The sequence below is a fragment of the Oreochromis niloticus genome, linkage group LG6 (genome assembly GCF_001858045.2).
Source record: "Oreochromis niloticus isolate F11D_XX linkage group LG6, O_niloticus_UMD_NMBU, whole genome shotgun sequence".
Lineage (NCBI taxonomy): Eukaryota > Metazoa > Chordata > Actinopteri > Cichliformes > Cichlidae > Oreochromis > Oreochromis niloticus.
This window is the reverse complement of record NC_031971.2, coordinates 22,478,636-22,498,437: the sequence shown is the minus strand read 5'-3', so window position 1 is coordinate 22,498,437 and position 19,802 is coordinate 22,478,636. Positions and strand designations below refer to the sequence as shown.

Genomic DNA, 19,802 nt, shown 5'->3' with positions numbered 1-19,802 from the left:
CTCACCTCCTCCATCACCATCTAATAAGCTGCCGCCAACGCTAAGAACAAAGGCAAACTGCAGTGTGTGATCTCCCAATATAACACATATAAATACCATGTTCGATTTTTTTTATTTTTTTTATTTATTTTTTTTTTTTTTTACGGCTGGCTTGTTTGCATAAAAAACTACTTGGCAATTAACGTAATTCTGATTGTGAACCAGCCTACAGGATGAAGTTTTACAGCTGCAGTACTCGTTTTCACCGCAGGGGGGAAGCACGAAGCGCAAACCGGAAGCAGGAAATGTAGTCACGTCAACGTGCGAAATTCAAACTTCTGTAACAAAACATCGGTCTGCCGGGAGGGCTTTACCGTGTGGTTAACTGACGCTACCGTCTTCCTCTGTTTTCGTTCAGGTAAATTCAGAATATCGAGTACTGATTTAGTTCATTTAAGGTTTATTGTTGTTACTTTTACCAACCGCAAGCGGTATTAATGATTTTTGTTGGCTACAGTTATGCAGTTATTCATTAATTGACGTTAAGCTAGCTGAACAATCAGAAACGGATAACCAGTGAGTGCCAAACTTAGAAGAGTTTTTTTCGTGTCTGTTGCCAATTTGAAGCGTTTTCCTTTCCAGGAAGGTTTACCATCGTGCGCCGGAGCAGGGAAGATGCCAATAGAAAGGACGGAGCATCGCGGAGCGGACGAGCTCCAAAGATATTATGAGGTTTATGAGACTATCGGCTCCGGTAATGCAAGAGTTAATGTATGCATTTAAGAAAACAGTTACTATCTGTATCGTATCCTGTCTGAATCCCGTGTGTGTGTTTTCTTTCTTTCTTTTCCCCCCAGGAGGTTTCGCTAAAGTCAAGCTGGGTCGACACATCTTGACAGGAGAAAAGGTTGCCATTAAAATCATGAATAAAAAGGATCTTGGGGTAAGAAATGAAACCGGTAAATACCGGAAAAATAGGGCAGTCAAAACCAAAAAATACAGATCTGTGTATAAAATTTCAGAAACAATTATCACAAGTTGTTGCATTCAAAAGTGAGGCAGCCTAGTTGTATGTTGGTGCCATTAGTCTATACTTGTAAGAGCTCAGTTCAGTCTTTATTTAGATCTGATAGTGAAACAGAGTGACAAGCAGTAAACAAATAAAAGATTAAATATTTGCAAATATGTACCAATTAAACTGCTATTAAAAGTGCTATGAACTACACAGGAAATCATTCCCGCCTGTAAAACTCCTCCATTTAATGCACAGTACACACCGCCATAGTTACACCCTTTTCCACATCCTCTACAAAAATAACAAATAGTTTTAGAGTTTAGAGTAAAATGTCAATCATATTTAATTTCTGTAATGTTCTGGAGATTTACAATTGAGCTATTTGTATATATTAGAGCTCTTTGCTTTATTTTGTAACTTTGATAATATATTGGATATTTAATTTAGTTCAGTATGTTACAGTTACTCAGTTTTCAATACCTATGTGCTGGAACTGCAATTCCGTTTTCTGGACAACTAATGATGGTGGCCTTCAACTGTTATGTTTGCTCAAGCAGTCATTTGTTTACAATAAGAGTAAGATGACCTCGCCCTGAGTAGAGCCTTTAATCTGGGGGAAAAAGTCACGTCCTGGCATTTGTCCTGTTACCTTCCACGCAATGCTGAAGCTTTTCTAACAGCCCATTTTTCTCTGCAAACTGGACCTTGTCTAGAACAAGTGGTTTCAGAAAACATTATTATGGGAGTGGTTCTTCTGAAATCACTCAGTATTTCACTTCAGTACAATTCACGGCTCTTGCTTGTCTTCAAAAAGGCAGAACAAACAAAAGATAATGAATGTTTTTTTTAAAAAAAATAAAGTATACCATGCAGTAAACATGGTTTTTATATGTATAAATAATTCAAAAGAAATCCCTATGTCTCACCTAGGATGACCTACCCCGCGTGAAGGTGGAGATCGAAGCCATGAAGAACCTGAGTCACCAACATATCTGTCGACTGTATCAGGTCATAGAGACGTCCACCCAGATATTTATGGTGTTGGAGGTAAGGGCATAAGCAATGTGTTATGTGAGAGTGAATATAAGATTAAGATTAATTTCTGGGGTTCTCCTGTCCCCCAATATTTAATTTTAATAATAAATAAAACTATATTATCATTATTAACTTATTTTAAGAGATATTGGCTTTTATGCTTATCAAATGACCTAAAATAACATGAAAAGCCACAAATTTCTTTTCAGTAAGGCAACACAGTTTTTTTTTTTTTAACGCTACTATATGTGGGCTAGTTGAGCTAATTATCCCCAAAACCTGCTTTGACCCAGAAAAATCCTGCATTCTTTTTTCTTCTTTCCCTCAATCTTTCATTTTACTTTCAGTACTGCCCTGGTGGGGAGCTCTTTGACTACATCATAGCTAAGGACCGCCTGTCTGAGGAGGAAACCCGGGTCTTTTTTAGGCAAATTGTGTCTGCAATGGCGTATGTCCACAGCCAAGGATACGCACACAGAGACCTAAAACCGGTAAAAAAACAAAAAGACAAACAAAAACAGTCACCAAAAAGTGTCATAGATCAGTTGTGGCTGTAATATGAATCTCAATGTTTTTCTCTTTGAACTCTAGGAAAACTTGTTGATTGATGGAGACCACAACTTGAAGCTTATAGACTTTGGCTTGTGTGCCAAACCTAAGGTATATTACCTCCTTTTCCCTCTTTGTGTGTGTGTCTGTATCATAAATATTTAGCATCAGGGCGAGGGAAAAACTTTTTTAAGGCATTTGCATTAGTTTTACCGTTTACCAAGGTACTGCTCAGTCTATTGTACAAACTAGTTGCATGCATAACATGCTACACTGGTGCATGACATGAAACAAAGCAGCACTTTTGAAAAATTTGATTACCAGGCATATCTTTTTTCCCGTCATATTGAACACAGAAAAACCACCCAGGGTCCTAAATATCTTTCTGAAAGGTTATTCGTGAGTTTGGATTTTTTTTTAGCTACAGGATCTACTTAGGAAAGTGTAGTAGTTGGTTATGGATAAGGCTATAGAGTATCCTGATACTTATGGATGCTGCAATGAGGGAAGAAAACACATCTCAGACAAACATCCATTTTATTTTTCATAAGCACGGGAAGTAAAATAATCATAAAAGGAACACTGTTGTGTAGCACATCATAACTAAAACTCAGACATGTGTATGCATGCTGTACTCGATGCTGTGTATAATCATGACCTAAATATCATGTGGTTGCCTCTTGTAGGGAGGGTTGGGTTATGAGCTGATGACCTGCTGTGGGAGCCCTGCTTATGCTGCTCCTGAACTTATCCAGGGAAAAGCGTATATTGGATCAGAGGTATGACATGTTCTTCAGTAAATACAACTTTTAGAAACGCTGGGGTTTTAATTCAAAATTTTCTAAAGTCGCAGTATTTGCATTTGGCTTTCACCAAGATTTATGAATACCTGCCTGTTCCACGGTTCGGGTTTTTCATGGTGTCCTGATCACATTCGCTGGCGTGCGATTCAGCGCAACTGAGCTGTGAAATGTTATCTGTAACGCATGAAGCTGAAATGCCGCTGTGTGGTGTAACCCCCTCCTCCCAGGCTGATGTATGGAGTATGGGAGTACTGCTGTTCGCTCTGCTCTGTGGACACCTGCCCTTTGATGATGACAACTGCATGATCCTCTACAGGAAGATTACAGTAAGAGCACTCTTATTTTTAAAACCTTTCCCCTAAGTTCCAGGTGCTGCTCCTCAATTTTTGTGGGCATTCAAGGAAACTCACAGCAAGCTGTTGTCTTATCATTATTATTTTTTAATTTTTTTAATCTGTTTTTTGATGTCTTCCTTATTTTCAGAGGGGTACATATGATAACCCAAAGTGGCTCTCTCCAGGTAGTATCCTCCTCCTCAACCAAATGTTACAGGTCAGTCAGTTTATTTGCTCTTGTCTTTGTATACTTGTCACCCTCTCAACCTGTGATATCGTTTGTTTACTGTTCTCTAGAAAACTTGATTCTTTTTAATTAAAACTGAGGCACAAATCTTCTTTTTTTTGGTTGAATTACAGTAAGATTCAGTTATGCGTTTGCCACATAAATGTATCATAACAGAACACCTCTTGCTCTCAGTAAACCTAAAAGCATTTTACATATTTGAAGGCAAATCTAATTCTGATACAGATTGTGGACTATGTAGTTTTGTGCAGGTTGAGTTGTAGTTTCTGCATGTGTCCTGCAGGTGGACCCAAAGCGGCGTCTGACTGTTAGACAGCTGCTGGACCATCCCTGGGTGATGAAAGACTACAACAGCCCTGTGGAGTGGTACAGCAGGCAGCCGGTATGGACAGACACACGAAAAAACTACATAAGAGAACTCATAATTGCAAATGGTAGCGTTTGCTGTGACATTGCTTTTACAGCCTTTTTCAGGCTTTTTTTTTTTCTCCCTTCTTTTAGATTTTCCAGTCAGCATACAAGTCATTGTTCTGTGACATTGCCGTAGTCCTTAACATAATTTTCTTTTTTGATCAGGATTAGTGTATGAAACAAGAACAGTCTGCGAATGCACATCTCCACCGAGGCTGAAAATTCCACACCGTACATGATGTGGAACCAGATTAGTTTGTGATATATTCTTGAGATTATGTCTTCCAAGTTTTCTTATTTTGATGTGATATGGATGTGTGACGATAGGACTGTGATATGGATGTGTGAGGAAATGACCAGTTTTGCCCTCTGTTGCAATCCTGAAGAATCCTTCAAAAAAAAAAAGTCTTGGATCCAGATGAACTCAAAGTTAATTGGTACTAAATTAGGCCAAGCCTGAACCTCTGTGAAAACATTTTTATGCAAAACCTTCTTCAGCTGTTTTGAATAATCCTTCAAACAAACAAACTGAATCAATGAAAAACCTCCTTGGTGATGGTAATAAAATTTGTCTGTTTGGGGCTTTGTGTGTTCACAGTTTTGCTTTGTTTTGTCTTTTGTAGCTTGGCTACATAGATGAAGACTGTATCACTGAGATGGCAGTAAACATGAAGCGATCAAGACAGAGCACCACAGCGCTGGTGAAGGAGGTGTGTGTCCGTGTATATGCATATTTCAGCATCATTATGTTGTATTTATCATATTGTACTTAATTTCTGTTAGACATCTACTTAAATGCATCTTAAATTATCTCCCACAGTGGCGATATGACCACATCACAGCCACCTACCTGCTACTGCTGTCTAAGAAGCAGAGGGGAAAACCTGTCCGCCTGCGCCCTGAGCCAGCTGTCTGTGAGGACTCCTGCTCTCCTCTGCATCAGGGACTACAGGTCAGATTTAGGACCAGAGCTTCCATGATGCTCTGCTCTTTTAAAGCTGCTGACAGCTGAATTTACTAGCACTGATACATTGGGCTGTTATGGATTTTATTTTATTTTTTTTATTCTATTTCTGTTAGACCAGAAAAGCCCTGCACTTCAGTGAGGATGAAGACGCTTTGATTGTAGATTCCTTGGACATTTGCTCAGACTACATCGATGATTGCCCCTGGGTTTCAGTTCCACAGCACACACCCCAGAGGGTCAGAGGTCAGCCAGATGGAATCACAAAAAAAGACACGGTATGTGGAAGTTGGTATAAGTATAGTTCTTTCTCTTCTTTCATGTGTCTAAATGAGTAGACTGAAGAAAAAGGTAAAGTCGGATTGAAAACCTTCTGTTTAGACACGCTGTCCAACCACGTCAGAAGCTGGATGCGTTTAGTCGTTCCAAGTGGCCACGCTTTAAGGCAGAGTGACAAACCAGCCGTTGTGGGGAGGGGGAGGCAGACGTGATACTGTTTAAAAATGGAAAGGACACCCACTTTTTCAGACATTCTCGCCAGGGTGGTAAACATAGAAAAGTATTCCAAATAACTGAGTAATAAATCCAAAAGAGAGAGCGACCAATCCCTGACTTCTCTCTTACTGCCATATGTCAGAAAGTACAGTCTGAACGGGAAGTTACAGATACTGAATGAATAAGAAATTCTCCAGGTGATACCTGAAAGAAGCAGGGGGATGGGGTTTGGGGTGTTTTCTGGCTATTTGACATGCAGTTTGGATAAATCCCAAATGCAGCTTTTTTCTGAGACAGCACATTTGTCTTTTGGTATTCTTAAAGAGGCTGGTATCGCCATCGGTGGAAAAAGGACATCCTTCGAGCCCGACCCCAGAGAGGGCGCGAAAAGCGACACCTCGCTGCCATAGAGAGAGGAAGCGAGAACAGGCCAGCGAGAACAAGGAGAATAATGATGTCCAAGACAGAGACGTTGACATTTTTGCCTTGCCTCCACCTCGAACGCCTGTATCCAGTAAGAAGAATGCACGCCTCAATAAGAATGTGTTGACCACACCCAATCAAAATGCTAATATCAACAGCCCCAAACCCAGTGTGGCCACACCTAAAGGTAAGAATCATTTCTTAATAGATTCTTGGTCACTCAACCAAAGACAGAAAATTGAGTACAGACAGTAAAGAGCTCTGGGCATCTTACAGTTTATTTGTACTGTAATTGTTGTTCTCAACAAGGGTTTGAAGTGCAGTGCCTATTAGATCAGATTTGCATTAACCAGCTGCCCCTCTCCTCAACTCACCCCCCGCCCCCCTTCATTTATCCGTCCCTCGCTTGGTCTTATACAGCTCTCATAATCACAAGTGCCACAACCACATGCCAAACATTTGCAAGTAAATTGTATTCTGGTAATAAACTCATTTATTGGGTCTGTTTTTATCCCAAAGCCACTCATATTTCTATGATTTAGCTGTCATTTTGCCACTGAAAATGGACACAGAGAGAGACACACACACACACACTTATCACTGTCAACTCAAAGGTGAGGTTATTATCAAGAAGCAGCTAATTCTATTCACTTATCTGTGAATGAAGGACACTAATATGAATGGAGAATCATTAAAGTCTTAATTATTTGTCATAGCGACTTGTCTGCTCACATGTCCAGCCTCATTAGATGCCTCTATAAATTCAGCCACCAGCTCGCTGCAGCTGACCTAGTTGATGTTGAATCCTTGGAATACGGCTCAGACCCGCTCTCTTCACAGCCTCCTGCTCTGCAAACTACAGCGAAGTGCAAACGTGCTACCTGTGACTTACTTGTCCTCATCTCTCTCTCTCTCTCTCTCTCTGACACACACACACACAGTGGTCTATGCGTGTCTGTCCCTAGGCGTGTGCTGTGACAGGTGTAGCTGTCTCTTTCCTTTGCTCACTGTCCCACGTGGGCTGTAGTGACATGTGTTCTCTTGCCACTAAAGCCTAGCTCTCTCTTGTGTGTGCGTGTGTGTCAAAATCGTTATTCCTTTGTGTTCACAACTCCAGTGTCAAAGCCAGCCAGTTCGATGCATAAGAGCACAGGGCTGTTACCTAAACGTTTTCAAATTTATTCTCATTCCAAACACTTTTCCCTCTTGAGTGACCTTGGGGTTGGATAAAAACAAACCTTTATCCATGTTGTGTTAGCAGTATGCTTTATTTTTTGTGTTGTCTTTGATCAGAGTTCCTGAGTGACAGTGAGTGAAACATTCAAACCCCAAGCTGACTATACTTCTCAGGAGTTTCGTGGTTATATCAGATATATTATATTTGAGGAGTTTCTTTTCACAATTTTCCTAACACTATGATCTGGCCAAAAACAGTCATAGCCAAAAATGTATTATAAGACCACGAGCGGTTGATCTGACACTGAATTTTGCATGTTTTAGAATCTCAAAAATGACTACAGTTATCAATTTTTAGTGGATTTGATTTTTCTTTATTGGTTAATGAAATATTCACAAATTTATAGTTAAATTATTTTGCTATAAAATTCTGCTGCTTGTTAAATTGGATTAAACCTGGATTCCTTCTCAGGGCCATCACAGGGTGGTGACTGGTTATAAAACAAAGTCTGTGTCTGTGAAACAACCCTAGTGCTCTTCAGCAGACGCTGAAGACAGTCCTGATAAGTCACACTGAATAAAACATAAACTATTTGTGTCACTAAGCACAATAAAGCAAGTATTCTTTAGGCTAGCCAACCAAATGAGCATTCAGTGTTTCTTGCTTTCTCAGTCAGATCCACTAATATGTATAGAAGTTCTATGTTTGCAAGGTAGTAAGTTTTCAACTTTTTAATGCACTTTTTTTTTTCTGGTAGGTGGAGACGACTCATCCAAAGAGCACAAGAAGAGAGCAGCAGAGAACCAGGATCCTGCAAATGTAGAAATCATAGCCTTCAGCCCAGAGCGGAGGTGAGTGAAGGTTTCCAAAATAGTGCTTTTCCTTCAACAGAATTTATTCTTTAGTTTTAATCATAAGAATGGGACATAAATGTGTTCTTGAGTCCTTGTAAGCCAATGGGAAGGGCAGTTCAGGATTCCTCTTTCCTCTGTGCTCTTAAGGTCCAGGTCACTGGACTTGGCTGTCACAGGAGACAGTGGGAAGAAGAAACGAGGGGGAAAGATGTTTGGTTCCCTGGAGAGAGGTCTGGATAAGGTGATAACCATGCTCACGCCAAACAAGCGACGAGCTCTGCGGGATGGTCCACGTAAGATTAAGGTATAAGAAAGCCGAAAACAAACAAAGCAGATCCATCATCAGTTTCTTTCAGACAAATTAAAAAATTCAAAGACAATTAATTTACAGCAAAATGATAGAAATTCTGATCAGTGGCTTGGCTGTGTTTTCCACTAGGCACAATACAACGTGACTCTGACCAGTCAGACCAATCCAGACCAGGTGCTTAACCAGATCCTCTCCATCCTGCCGGAGAAAAACATCGACTTCACACAGAAAGGGTAAGAATTCACGTTACCTCCCTGTCTTCTAACTGGTTTGCTCACTCTTGGACCAAATTTTAATGTTTCCACATTGTTTCCATTGCCTTTCCTCCAGGTATACTCTGAAGTGTCAAACCTGGGGTGACTTCGGGAAGGTGACGATGGCATTTGAACTGGAGGTGTGCTTGCTGCAAAGGCCAGAAGTTGTCGGGGTCCGCCGCCAGAGGCTGAAGGGAGACGCTTGGGTATACAAGCATCTGGTGGAGGACATTCTCTCCACATCCAGTATTTGAAGGGAAACAAAAAGCACTTTCTTACTACTAGTCTTAAGTCAATTCGCACTGGCTTTGTTTGCTGAAGAAATACCACTGACTAATCAATGAGTGATGCAGATACATGGACAATGATCAGTCCTTCATTGTTGTTTGGAATATTAAAACTGTCCGTAGGCTAGTCTGGAATTCCCAAAATACATGTTACATTAAATTTATGAGCATTACACCTCAGGATCCTGTCTGTACAGTGCGTCTTGTTTTATGTAGAACAATTTTTAATTTACATTTTCATAATGAGTAAGCTTGATGTAATTGATGTAAAGTGAGTTGAGGTGTGTGTATGTGTGTCTGAAATGAAACAGGACTTCTTACACTATACCTTCCAGCTTCTTATTAACATATTTATGTCTTCTTCTTGTTGTTCTCCCCTGTAGATGCAAAAATTTTATGAATAGGATGAAGAAGTGTAAAGAATGACTAATTCTCTGTACACATGTTTACAGCTTTCATCATGTTTTTATGTGGTTATATTAAATGTCCCTTTTTTCTGTCTTGGTTTCTGTGTCACATGTTGTCTGTATGTTTTTTCTGAAAATGCAAAAGCAGCAAAAATAAATGATTTTCGCATTCATGAAGACAGATGATTGAGATGAATTCAGCTACTTTCTTTACTTCAAATGTTGTTTATTATTCATTCAGCAGTTGATGGAGCAGTGGTGTGTTTTACACTCTTGTCATCAGCCTTCTGTTCGTCCTCTAGGCTTCACTTCACTTTGGTAGAAAGATTGATGGTGATAGTTTATCTTAGTGAGTGTTTCTAAACATCTACCGTAAATGAAATGAGCAGTGAAAGGTGTCAAATGTCTGTAACGTTTCTCACCTCAGATACTTTTGGGTTTAAGACTACTGGTGAAAATACATGTCGAACAGACTTGTGGTTTCAACCGACATTTACTACAAGCTGCAAAAGCAAAACAAAAAAAGTTTACAGTATTTTTTTTAAGCATTAGTAATCAGTGTACAGTATACAGATAAAACATGGTGTATAAGCATACTCCCCACCCCTCACTGAGTCAACATAATAAAAACATTTGACCTGGTTTATCATGATTTTTATGGCAGGAATGCCTGTGAGAGCATGATTGTTAGGACTGAGTGAAAGGCTGAAGTCATGATGAGCATTACCTGCAATTTTGAACAGACTAAATAAACAAACCCTGTTGGAAGACATTAAATGGTAAAATTAAGACTATTAGTGCGCTTCGGCCCTTTGAGTAAACCTCCCTCTCCCCCTACTCTGACAAAATGCCACTTAATCATGACGACATTGCAGCTGATCAGCATTTATATGTGACAGGTTCTCCTTGGTGTCTCAGCGGGGAGGAGAAGGGTAATGGTGGGCTGAGCTGATAATAACAGGAGGGGTTTAACCTTAATGGAGTGCGATGCAGGGTAGGGGGTGGGACGATCGTTTAAAGACAGGGGTGAAGGTTGGAGTTGGAGAGTGTCACATCATACCATGACATTCCAGTGACGGTAAATACTTCCTGCTGGGCTGAAGTCATTTTTTTACTGTTTTGGCACAAAAGCATGAATTTGCTGTTTCAGATAATTCAGTTCAGTTTTATTGTTGCCTCAGTGTGTTTTATATTGGAAGGTAAAGACTGCAATAATACAGAGAAAACCCTAGCAATCACATGACCCACTATGTGCAGTTACTTGGTGACAGTGGGAAGGAAAAACTCCCTTTTAACAGGAAGAAACCACAACCAGGCTCAGGGAGGGGCAGCGTTCTACCGTGACTGGTTGAAGGTGAGAGGTGGGAAACAGGACAAAAGATGCACAGAAAATGCAGAGAAAAGAGTCTTGTAGGTGATCTTTCAGCTGTAAAAAGTGCCTGAAAATATTCTTGATATCACCCCTCCCCTCAAACAGGTGGCGCTGACATCCCTAAAGTCAGTGTGGAGTGGTTCAGGCCATGCTTCTTTTCTTTTTTGTTGGAAAACTGGCACAACAAGGGGGAATGTTGCATAACTTCCACAAGAGGATTACTTAATTAAAGCTGAAAACTTTGCTGAATAAAGGTCGGCGTGACAGAAGGAAGCAGGAGTGAGCTGATACACAGTGGGAGCAGTGTTGGGTGAGAAATTAAACTCTTGCTGCTGTTTTTAAGCCTGTCCTAGACTCATGTGTGAGTGCTCGTGAAGGCTAGTGTAGCTTAATGTTGCTGTTGAATTGTTTTTGTTTGCTGATTTCAGGATTGTGAGTGTGAAGCTGTGTAGGAGAAATGAGGCTTTTGCTGGCTGTCAGTCTCATTCTCCTCTTCCTATGTAAGTAGATGTCTTTGAAAGAACGCAACCACCACTGATGAGGTTTAAAAGCTTTGTTTGATGTAGTTGTGTTTTGCTCTTATCCAAGTGTGTTGCTAACTTTTCAGGGCTTCACAAGACTCAGACATCTAGTGTCACCTTGCACATGAATGCTTGTGAGGTAGGTTGACAAAAATAAATAATGAAAGTGATGTGTCACATGTGACCAGGGGTTGGAGTTGGTAGAGACCGGAAGCAGAGCTATAAAGAAATATATAGTGTGTGTATTTAACTCCCACCTTTTGTATCTTTTAGGCAGTATCGCTGAGTGAGGCAGCAGTATCTCTCCTCTTGTCGCCCCTGTCTCTGTACTCCTGGATGACCTCCACGTTGCTCAGGTTCCTTCTGTCCGTCCCAGCTCTCGTCTTCACCTCCTTGTATCACTCCTTGCTGCTGATCCTGGCTGGGCCTTGGTGTGTTGCCACTGTCTGCTTCTCTCTGCTGGTGACCGGTCTCCATATCTCTCTCTACCTACTTCACCTCGGGCTGGTGGCTGGGGCAGTAGCCATTTTGGCTGTCAGGCAACACAAGATGGCTGACGGTGACACCCCCAGTGAGAAAGTATTAAGCCTACAGAAGAGCGTAGAACGGCAGCAAACCAAAAGCAGGCTAATAATTGGTAAAAGAGCTGCCCAGCAAGGCTGAGTTGTGCTGTAAAATGATGATGTGTGAATAAAAATCCACCTTATTTAATATATTTTACCTTTTATTTTTACCTGTTTATTTAATGAAAGTAAACTTTTTGTTGATTTTTACATAGATTCTGTGTTTTACTGGGTTTGGGACAACCTTACAAGGAAGCAAAAAGAAAAGGGGAGGGAGGAGCGCAGTAGTGAGTCCTTGTGCCCTAAATGAGGGTGAAAATATATCTTCTTGTTGCTACTTTAACAAACAGCCTGCAGTTGTCCACTTATCGGTCTCTCTCATTTTCTCTCGTCGTCTTTAAACGTGGCCCCCAATTATCTGCGGATTGTTGTGCTGTTTGCTTCCCATCTGCAGATGTTATCATTAGACGTGTCTGTCAAATGGAGATGAGAAGATAAGAGAAGAACCGAGACGAACAGGAGAAAATGTTCTGCATTCGTAACGTTTATGCAGCGGAGTCCAACGGTGCAGGACATGCAAACCACATTCCTGAAAAACACTAATAAAGCGAGTTAACAGGGAGAGAAACTGCATGCGGTGGAGGCGTTGAGCCAAGGCGGCAAATGCTTGCCCAACCAAGTAAACAGCGTATGCAGACAAACTGTGGCTCCCTGATCACAGTGAAGCATTAAAACTGCACAGAAATAACAGTCTTATCAAAATGATCAACACTGCAGCCGAAGGGTTTAGCCGTTTAAAAAGTAACCGGTGAACTTTCTGTGCTGTTGTCTGTACGAGCGTGCGAGAAAGAGACAGAGAGAGACAGAAGGGAAATGAGGCTGGATCATAGAGATTTATTACATGGCCGTGGCATCCTAATTAGCATAAAGACTGGACTGGCCCACTCAAGCAGAGAATTAAAAACCTTAATTGTGCTGTCAGCCTTCCTCTCTCTTTCTCACTGTTGACTCTACTTCATTCCGCTCGCATTCGTCTCCTCCCGCTTTCCTTGCCCTCTCCTCTCTGCTTATGAAGTAGCGAGCGTCCATGCCGTTTAATTGTTGGTGATAAATGGGAAGCAGGATGTTTGTAATTGTCTCAGAGATTCGTGTGTGTGTGTGTGTGTAGGGGGAAGGACGACAGAGATCGTCTAGAGGAGGGAGAGGAAGAGGACGAGGAGAGTTATCCTGTTTTGTAAGAAGAGAGTGGGGAAGCCATTTATCAAATGTTTGTTTGAAGGAGGAAAATTAGCTTGGCAGACGCAGGCGAGGAAGTGTTAGTTGGATTTGATCCCAGGCCAAGCTGATGCTTTTTCCTATTTGTTTAAATCTCCAATATAATTCAGTGCTCACATTATAGAAAGTAGAAATGTTTCATGTTTAAGCCTTACAAATGTTTCAGATTCATATGGGGATTACATGATTGAGCAAATGAGGGTCAGAAATGATATACAAGACAATATAGTTCATATCCAAATGATTAAATCTGATTGTATTGCAAAATAGACTTAAGATGATGTCTGAAATACTTTTGTTTGACAGACGCTTCTGTATGTTAAGTGCTAAGTTTGATAGTCCAGCAGTCTAAATTTAAACTGTTTGTGTAAAACTGATACATTAATCATGATATGATAGGAGCTTGGGATGGCAAGGTGGTGCAGTGGTTAGCACTGTCGCCTCACAGCAAGAAGGTCTTGGCTTCTAATCCAGTTTGGGGCCTTTCTGTGTGGAGTTTGCATGTCCTCCCTGTGTATGTATGGGTACTCTGGCTCTATTTAGTGATTCTAAATTGACCATAGATGTTTATTTGTTACCCCTTCGATAGATTGGCGTCCAGGTTGTACCCTGTTTCTCACCCAGTGAAAGACCATGAATTGGATAAGCATAAGAAAATGGATGAAGAACAGGAACATGGCAAAGATAACTACAAAAGCCAAAAACTGCTGAGGAGGAGGATGGGAAAAGGCGTTATGAAACAAACAGTCTCTCAAGCTTTCAATGCGTAATCTTTGCTTATTTCACAGGTGAAAACCCCCCCGCTATGACCAAATTCTGATTAGCAAATTGGAGCACCTTGAACTCATCATTTTTTTCCACTGCAAATGACCAAAATCAGTTATTAATTTATATGTCCATTATTAAACTATCTTATCTTGGATTTATTTTTCAACCTGCAGTCACTGTCGCCTGTATTCTGTCCCTGTCAAATTACTGTTGAATAATTAGATGCACACTATGTCATTTTTATTCCTCAGACCACTGAAATAAATTGGAGGCTCTGCTCTTTTTTTGCCCTTTGCTACGGTAAATTATGGTATTATAGCTTGATTGAAGAGAGCTTTATGATCTAGAAACTCAGTTAAGTCAGATTTTACTGAACCTGCTTTCCACAACAGGGTCGGTGTGTTCTGGATTAAGACCCACTGAAATAGGTTCTTCATTTGGTTTCTTTAGTTTTTAGCACTTGTAGCTTTGTTATAGCTTTTTCTGTTCTTGTATGCGGACTACACCTCTGACCATCACAGTGTGAATATTTGCCAGTTTCCTGAGATAAAATCCAGTGAAAACCCAATTACAAAAATACTAATGGCATTTATTCACATAAAAGATGTCAACATAATCTGAATAAACGTAATCTGCTTGTTTGACTGGAGAAAAATTAGTTGGATGAAGGAGGGAGGAGGAGCACAGGGAAGAAGTAGGATAGCAGTGAAAGGCTTTTCTAAAGGAGGAGGAGGAAATGTTTTTGCGAGGGTCAGTCCTGTTTGTGCGTCTCTGCTGTCAAAGCCTCTCCTGCAGTAGCAGACGAGGTTAAGACTTAGGAGGCCGGGCCCTCTCATACGGCGTCTCCCTCAGCACTGACAGCTCACTGAGGCACACACATGCCCACAGACAACACGCACTGCCTTAAACTTTCCACTTTACCCCAGTCCTCCAACCTCCTTTTAATGCATCTGCCCTTCTCTTCCCTCTCTGTCTCCTGCTCTCCCTTTGCTTCCATTTCTCTCATTGTTTTTCTGTTTCTATCGTTCTTCTTTTTCTTCTCGCTCTCTCTAATTGGTCTCCGCTAGGTTTGCTTAGACAGGCCTATTCATCATAGCACTATCCTCAGAGACAAACCCTCAGGGAGCAAGGGGGAGATAGACAGAGTCAGACGGGAGGGCGATAGGGTCTGCCGCTTGTCAACCCACTTCTCTCCTCTTTTCCCCCTCCCTCTTTACTTCCCCCTCTCCCTCGTCTCTCTGCTCGGTACATAGATGTCAGTTTTGCAAAGGGAAGTGGGGGTGAGGGAGGTAAAGAGGGAGGGAATGTAGACACATTAGTTAGGCTATTAGTTCAACAAGCTGCTTCCATGCCTGTCAGTGGTCCAACATCCAACCACACGCACACACTGTTCTCACGTCTGACATTTGTTACATGTAGTATCTGTGAGAGAGTGATTGTGAGTGACGGGTTGAGCGTGGGGGGTGGAAAAAAAAAACTTTACATGGAGCTGAGTGTCTGTCATTTCTGGTGTCCGGAGAACCTTAATGAGCAAAACACAGCATATAAAGACTTTGTACAAGCCCTGCTCATTTTTACCACTGTCACTGTGTATTGCATTTCTGAGACTTCAGTGTGTGCGCGCATGCGTGCGTATGCGTGTTAACATGATCGCTGTTGTAAAGGGCAAAGAGAAACATGTAGAGCTTCATTGTGAGAGGTCCAAATGTCTGCTTTGATAAGGTCAAACGAGATTTTTTCCACTGTAAGTGTGTCAGAGAGTTTCTCTTCTCTCTTGATTTGATGGGCCAGCAGTCAGAGCAGCTTTCTTCTTCTTTTTGAGATTTGCTTGACTTAGGCGGTCATAAAACCAAGCGATAAAAAGTACACATAGAAAGTGCTGGTATGACATTTGTAACACAGGTTCAAGTAAGACAAACACTTTAAAGATTCCTGCACTCGACTGCTCCCAACCTTTTTAGCTTGTGACCTTTAATAATGAAGGTGTGTCTGGTGACATGATAAAAATGTTTCCGGGAGTCATTCAGGATTATTTAGGGCTTCAGCATGTCCGGTTAAGTCAGAGGTCATTATACATAATCTTGCTGGGATTGAATTATTTTCTCAAAAATAGAAAAAAAAGAAATTAGAAGGTATGATGGGCAATAGTAGTTCATCATATTAAAGCACAGTCATGTGAAAAAATTCCATAGGAATTAAGAGGCCAAGTAGCAGCCAGGTGTTGCACCATTCAGATGTGTGATAACACAACATCACAGTCGTCCCAGGAGTGGACTTCCCTGCAAATTCACCCCAGGGTCAGACCGTCCAATGTTCAGAGAAAAACCCCAAAAGATACATTTCAGACTCTACAGGCCTCAGTTAACATGTTAAATGTTAAATAGAAAGCTTAAATCTCTAAAAAAACAAAACAAAACATGGGTGCACAGCTCAGATTTGCAAAGTTTAATTTGATCAAATCAAAAGACCTCTGGAACAATATTCTTTGTCTAAATTTGTTTAGTCATAATGCATAGTAGCATGTTTGCAAAACTCAAACGCAGTATATCAGCATGAACACCTGATGCCAACTGTCAAGCACGGTGGTGGAGGGGTGATGATTTGGGCTTGTTTTGCAACTTTAAGTTATTGTATTTAAACTTTTTTATTTCCTTGATTTGTTGCAACTAAGTCATATTTATATAGTCATGGTATGGTCTCCCTAATTCTACACTGAGCTATCTTGAACCTCAGCAATTCTCTAACTTGAATTAATTGTCATCTGCAGCTATTGAGGAGGGGACCATTTAAAAGCAATCCAGTGTTTAACAGACTTTTCCATCACCAATGTTCTTGCCTGGTGATAGACCACAACCACAGCTGGAAAAGACGGTCAAATCAATGGAAATAAGATGCAATTGAAACAAACCAGGAGATAGCGTAGCATTAACTATTCCCCATCCTCAAAGATGTTTCAAGATGTAAACACATAGCAGAAAAATCAAGGAGAATGCGCCTGGACATGAATGGAAAGAAAGCAAAGAGAGATGGGAATGCAAACAGCAGAAGTCATGAATATGCAGCACACAGCTCACCCCCTGCTCCATCCTTTTCCTCTGTATGTTTTGTCAGATTCTTGCTGCCTTCTCCTCCTGTTTGATTCAAATCCCCTGCTCTCTCACTCCTAATACCTCTTCAGCATCTCTTCTCCTAACCCCCCTCTCTCGTGCATGAGCCCCTCTTCACTAATCATCTGAGGCCCAATTATACTCAGTTGGCCCCGCACCTCCTCCTCTCTACAGGGGCTCTGGAGGGCCAAAATATACCGATGCTGACTGACGTTAATTTGCATGACTTCTTGGCCTCCATAAGTACCACTGTTGTCTGTCTTCTGCCGTTGCATAGGAAGCCAGAGGAGGAAGAAGAGAGAAGGAGAAGAAGAGGTAGAACATGTCATGTTATGTAATCTGAAGCACTAGTAGGAGAGTAAAGAAGGCAGAGTGTGTCGCGCTGCTTTCTAACTAAGTACTGTCAAACCCTTATTTTGCAGGCAGACATGGATCTGACAGGTCATACATCGGCTCTCTATCTGCCAGGCTAACGGTTCTGGCAGTTTGGCAGTGTTTGCCCAGATTTCCACAGTCTACTGGCGTAGTTTTTCAGACTATGCAAACATAAATCTCCCATTTATTTATTTATTTTTTTACCTAGTGTTTGTTCTTTAGCTCATCTGCAAATAAAAGTTTGGACTTGAGAGGTTATCAGATCTTTCAGAATGCCACTACAGTAGAATTATATGTGGCTAGCTTTTGCTAATACAAGTTTTTAGATCCAGAAACTGCACATTTTTTAGAGATGCGCAGACAAACAGCAGCACCAATATCTGTATCTCCTGATTTTAAATTCCTAATGTGAAATTACTCATTTGTAATGTGATTTTACTGTCTTTCTGTTACTCACAATCACCAACTAATCAACTGTAAGCTGGGGAGTATGTACAATTTAAATTAAGTAGATTTAGCAAAATAAGCTTTGGTTATATTCTCCGCTCCACACTGTGCGTAGTTGTGTCACAGCTGATTGAGACAGGCTGTGATGGCTGCTGTAGCCATGGCTTTGCATTCATTGCTGGAATTGTGGCTGTGACACATTAGCTTAAACCTGGTAAAACACTTAACTGCACACAGAAAATGTGAGTGCACTAAAGTCTTGGCTGAATATTACATTGAACTTACTGAGCTCCTCTGATGCTTTAGTAACACAACTAACAGAACACACAGTGCTGTTGATCACATAGACTGTAAAAAAATATGGACTGCCATGGCTTCTGGGCGAGTTCGTCAATTACCATCTTGGTTTCATAAGGCCTGATCCTGGATAAATAGGAAGGTTGCATCAGGAAGGGCATTCACTGTGGCGATCCCTCAGGGAATAAAGGAGGGGCTTAAAAGTATCTTTAAGGTAGCCATGCCCTACGACATCTAACATCTTTAACATCTTTACTGCCTGTTTTATTCTAACTAGGACAATATTAAAAGAGAGAGAGAGAGCGAGAGAGAGAGAGAGCACCATGGTGTATTAATAAAGGGACTTAGAGAATCTAGAGTGAGGGCAGAGAGAATATTTTCTTGTAGACTTCTGTAGAGTCTGCCTTTTTCTCCCAACCACAGCACTGCTCATTAGAAACATGAAGTTTTATTGAAAAAATGGCTTTATTTTTCAGCCCTAGAGGCCATGTCCATCTTTACGATACAGTCTATAATTTAACACAGCTATTATGACTAATTTCAGAGGGAGCAGTATTGTAGCGTATTGAGCCATCTCCATACCATCACAGATTCAACCACAAATGCATTTTTAAGTCTGAGCAATAACCTCCAAATATCTGCAGAGAATATCTGGATATCTGCTACTATACACCAGGAAAAATGCAAACGGTTGTATATGAATACCACAAAAACAACTGCAAAGAAACCCAAAAGAAGGTGAGAAAAGCCCCCAGTGGTCTTTTAGGATTCAGATGAATACAAGGGAAAAATGAAGGCTGGAGAAATGTGTGTGGAAGCACCAGATTTAATCTTGCCTAGGAATTCGTCCAACCTCGATAGCGGCAATAAAACAGCGCTTGTTAACTTTCACTCCAGTGTTAATCCTTTACCGTATGATGCATTTTTACACAACATTAAAGGTTTGCCTTTGGTTGGCATGGAATAAACAAACACACACACACACACACACACACACACACACACACACACACACACACACACACACACACACAGAAAGACACTTCTTGCAGTTCTGGTGTCCTGGGCAGACACCCAAACTGTGGACAGCCTGGCCTGTGTCTCAAGCTGGGTATGTGCTGTTTTCTGTGTGTGTGGCATGTTGTCGCCATGTCGTGGCTTGTGTCCTATTATCACCCCTCTCCCCCTTTCTCCTCCTTACCCACACGCACACACACACACACACACCTCTGCCCCCTTCTGGACTCGGCCAGCAGCCAAGACTGCAGCACTGGGACACTCCATTCACTCAGATTGGTGAGGTGAGAAGAGGGAGGGGGTGAGATGAGATGTGTGTCCCCCAGGATGAAAGCAGCTCTGTGGGGTCACAATGAGACACAAACAGCCACCAGCTCTGTCAGCAGCGCCTACTGTCCAGGACGGACGCTGAATGTACAGGAATGTGGTATTCACGCCAGAAACAACTGTGTAGTTTGTGTGAGTTTTTGTATCAAAAATCAAGTAAACGTGCAGCTAAACACTCACACAGAAGC

General features: G+C 41.3%; 1 protein-coding gene across 1 annotated transcript; it reads left to right on the top strand.

Moving 5' to 3' along the window:
• The first annotated feature begins 238 nt into the window (after positions 1-238).
• On the top strand, positions 239-9,718 carry melk (maternal embryonic leucine zipper kinase). The gene is made up of 18 exons (XM_005456846.4): positions 239-397; positions 622-733; positions 837-922; positions 1,925-2,041; positions 2,377-2,520; positions 2,621-2,689; positions 3,265-3,357; positions 3,609-3,707; positions 3,865-3,933; positions 4,247-4,345; positions 4,998-5,084; positions 5,195-5,326; positions 5,455-5,616; positions 6,158-6,443; positions 8,191-8,284; positions 8,435-8,591; positions 8,727-8,830; positions 8,928-9,718. Exons 2-18 carry the CDS (start codon positions 655-657, stop codon positions 9,103-9,105), a joined length of 2,055 nt encoding a protein of 684 aa, XP_005456903.1. The 5' UTR covers positions 239-397; positions 622-654; the 3' UTR covers positions 9,106-9,718.
• Positions 9,719-19,802: the final 10,084 nt, after the last annotated feature.

Coding starts and splice junctions, on each gene's coding strand:
- melk (XM_005456846.4), top strand. CDS start 655: ATGCCAATAGAAAGGACGGAGCATCGCGGAGCGGACGAGCTCCAAAGA. Junction 2,690..3,264: donor GCTTGTGTGCCAAACCTAAG/GTATATTACCTC, acceptor TGCCTCTTGTAG/GGAGGGTTGGGTTATGAGCT. Junction 5,617..6,157: donor GAATCACAAAAAAAGACACG/GTATGTGGAAGT, acceptor GTATTCTTAAAG/AGGCTGGTATCGCCATCGGT.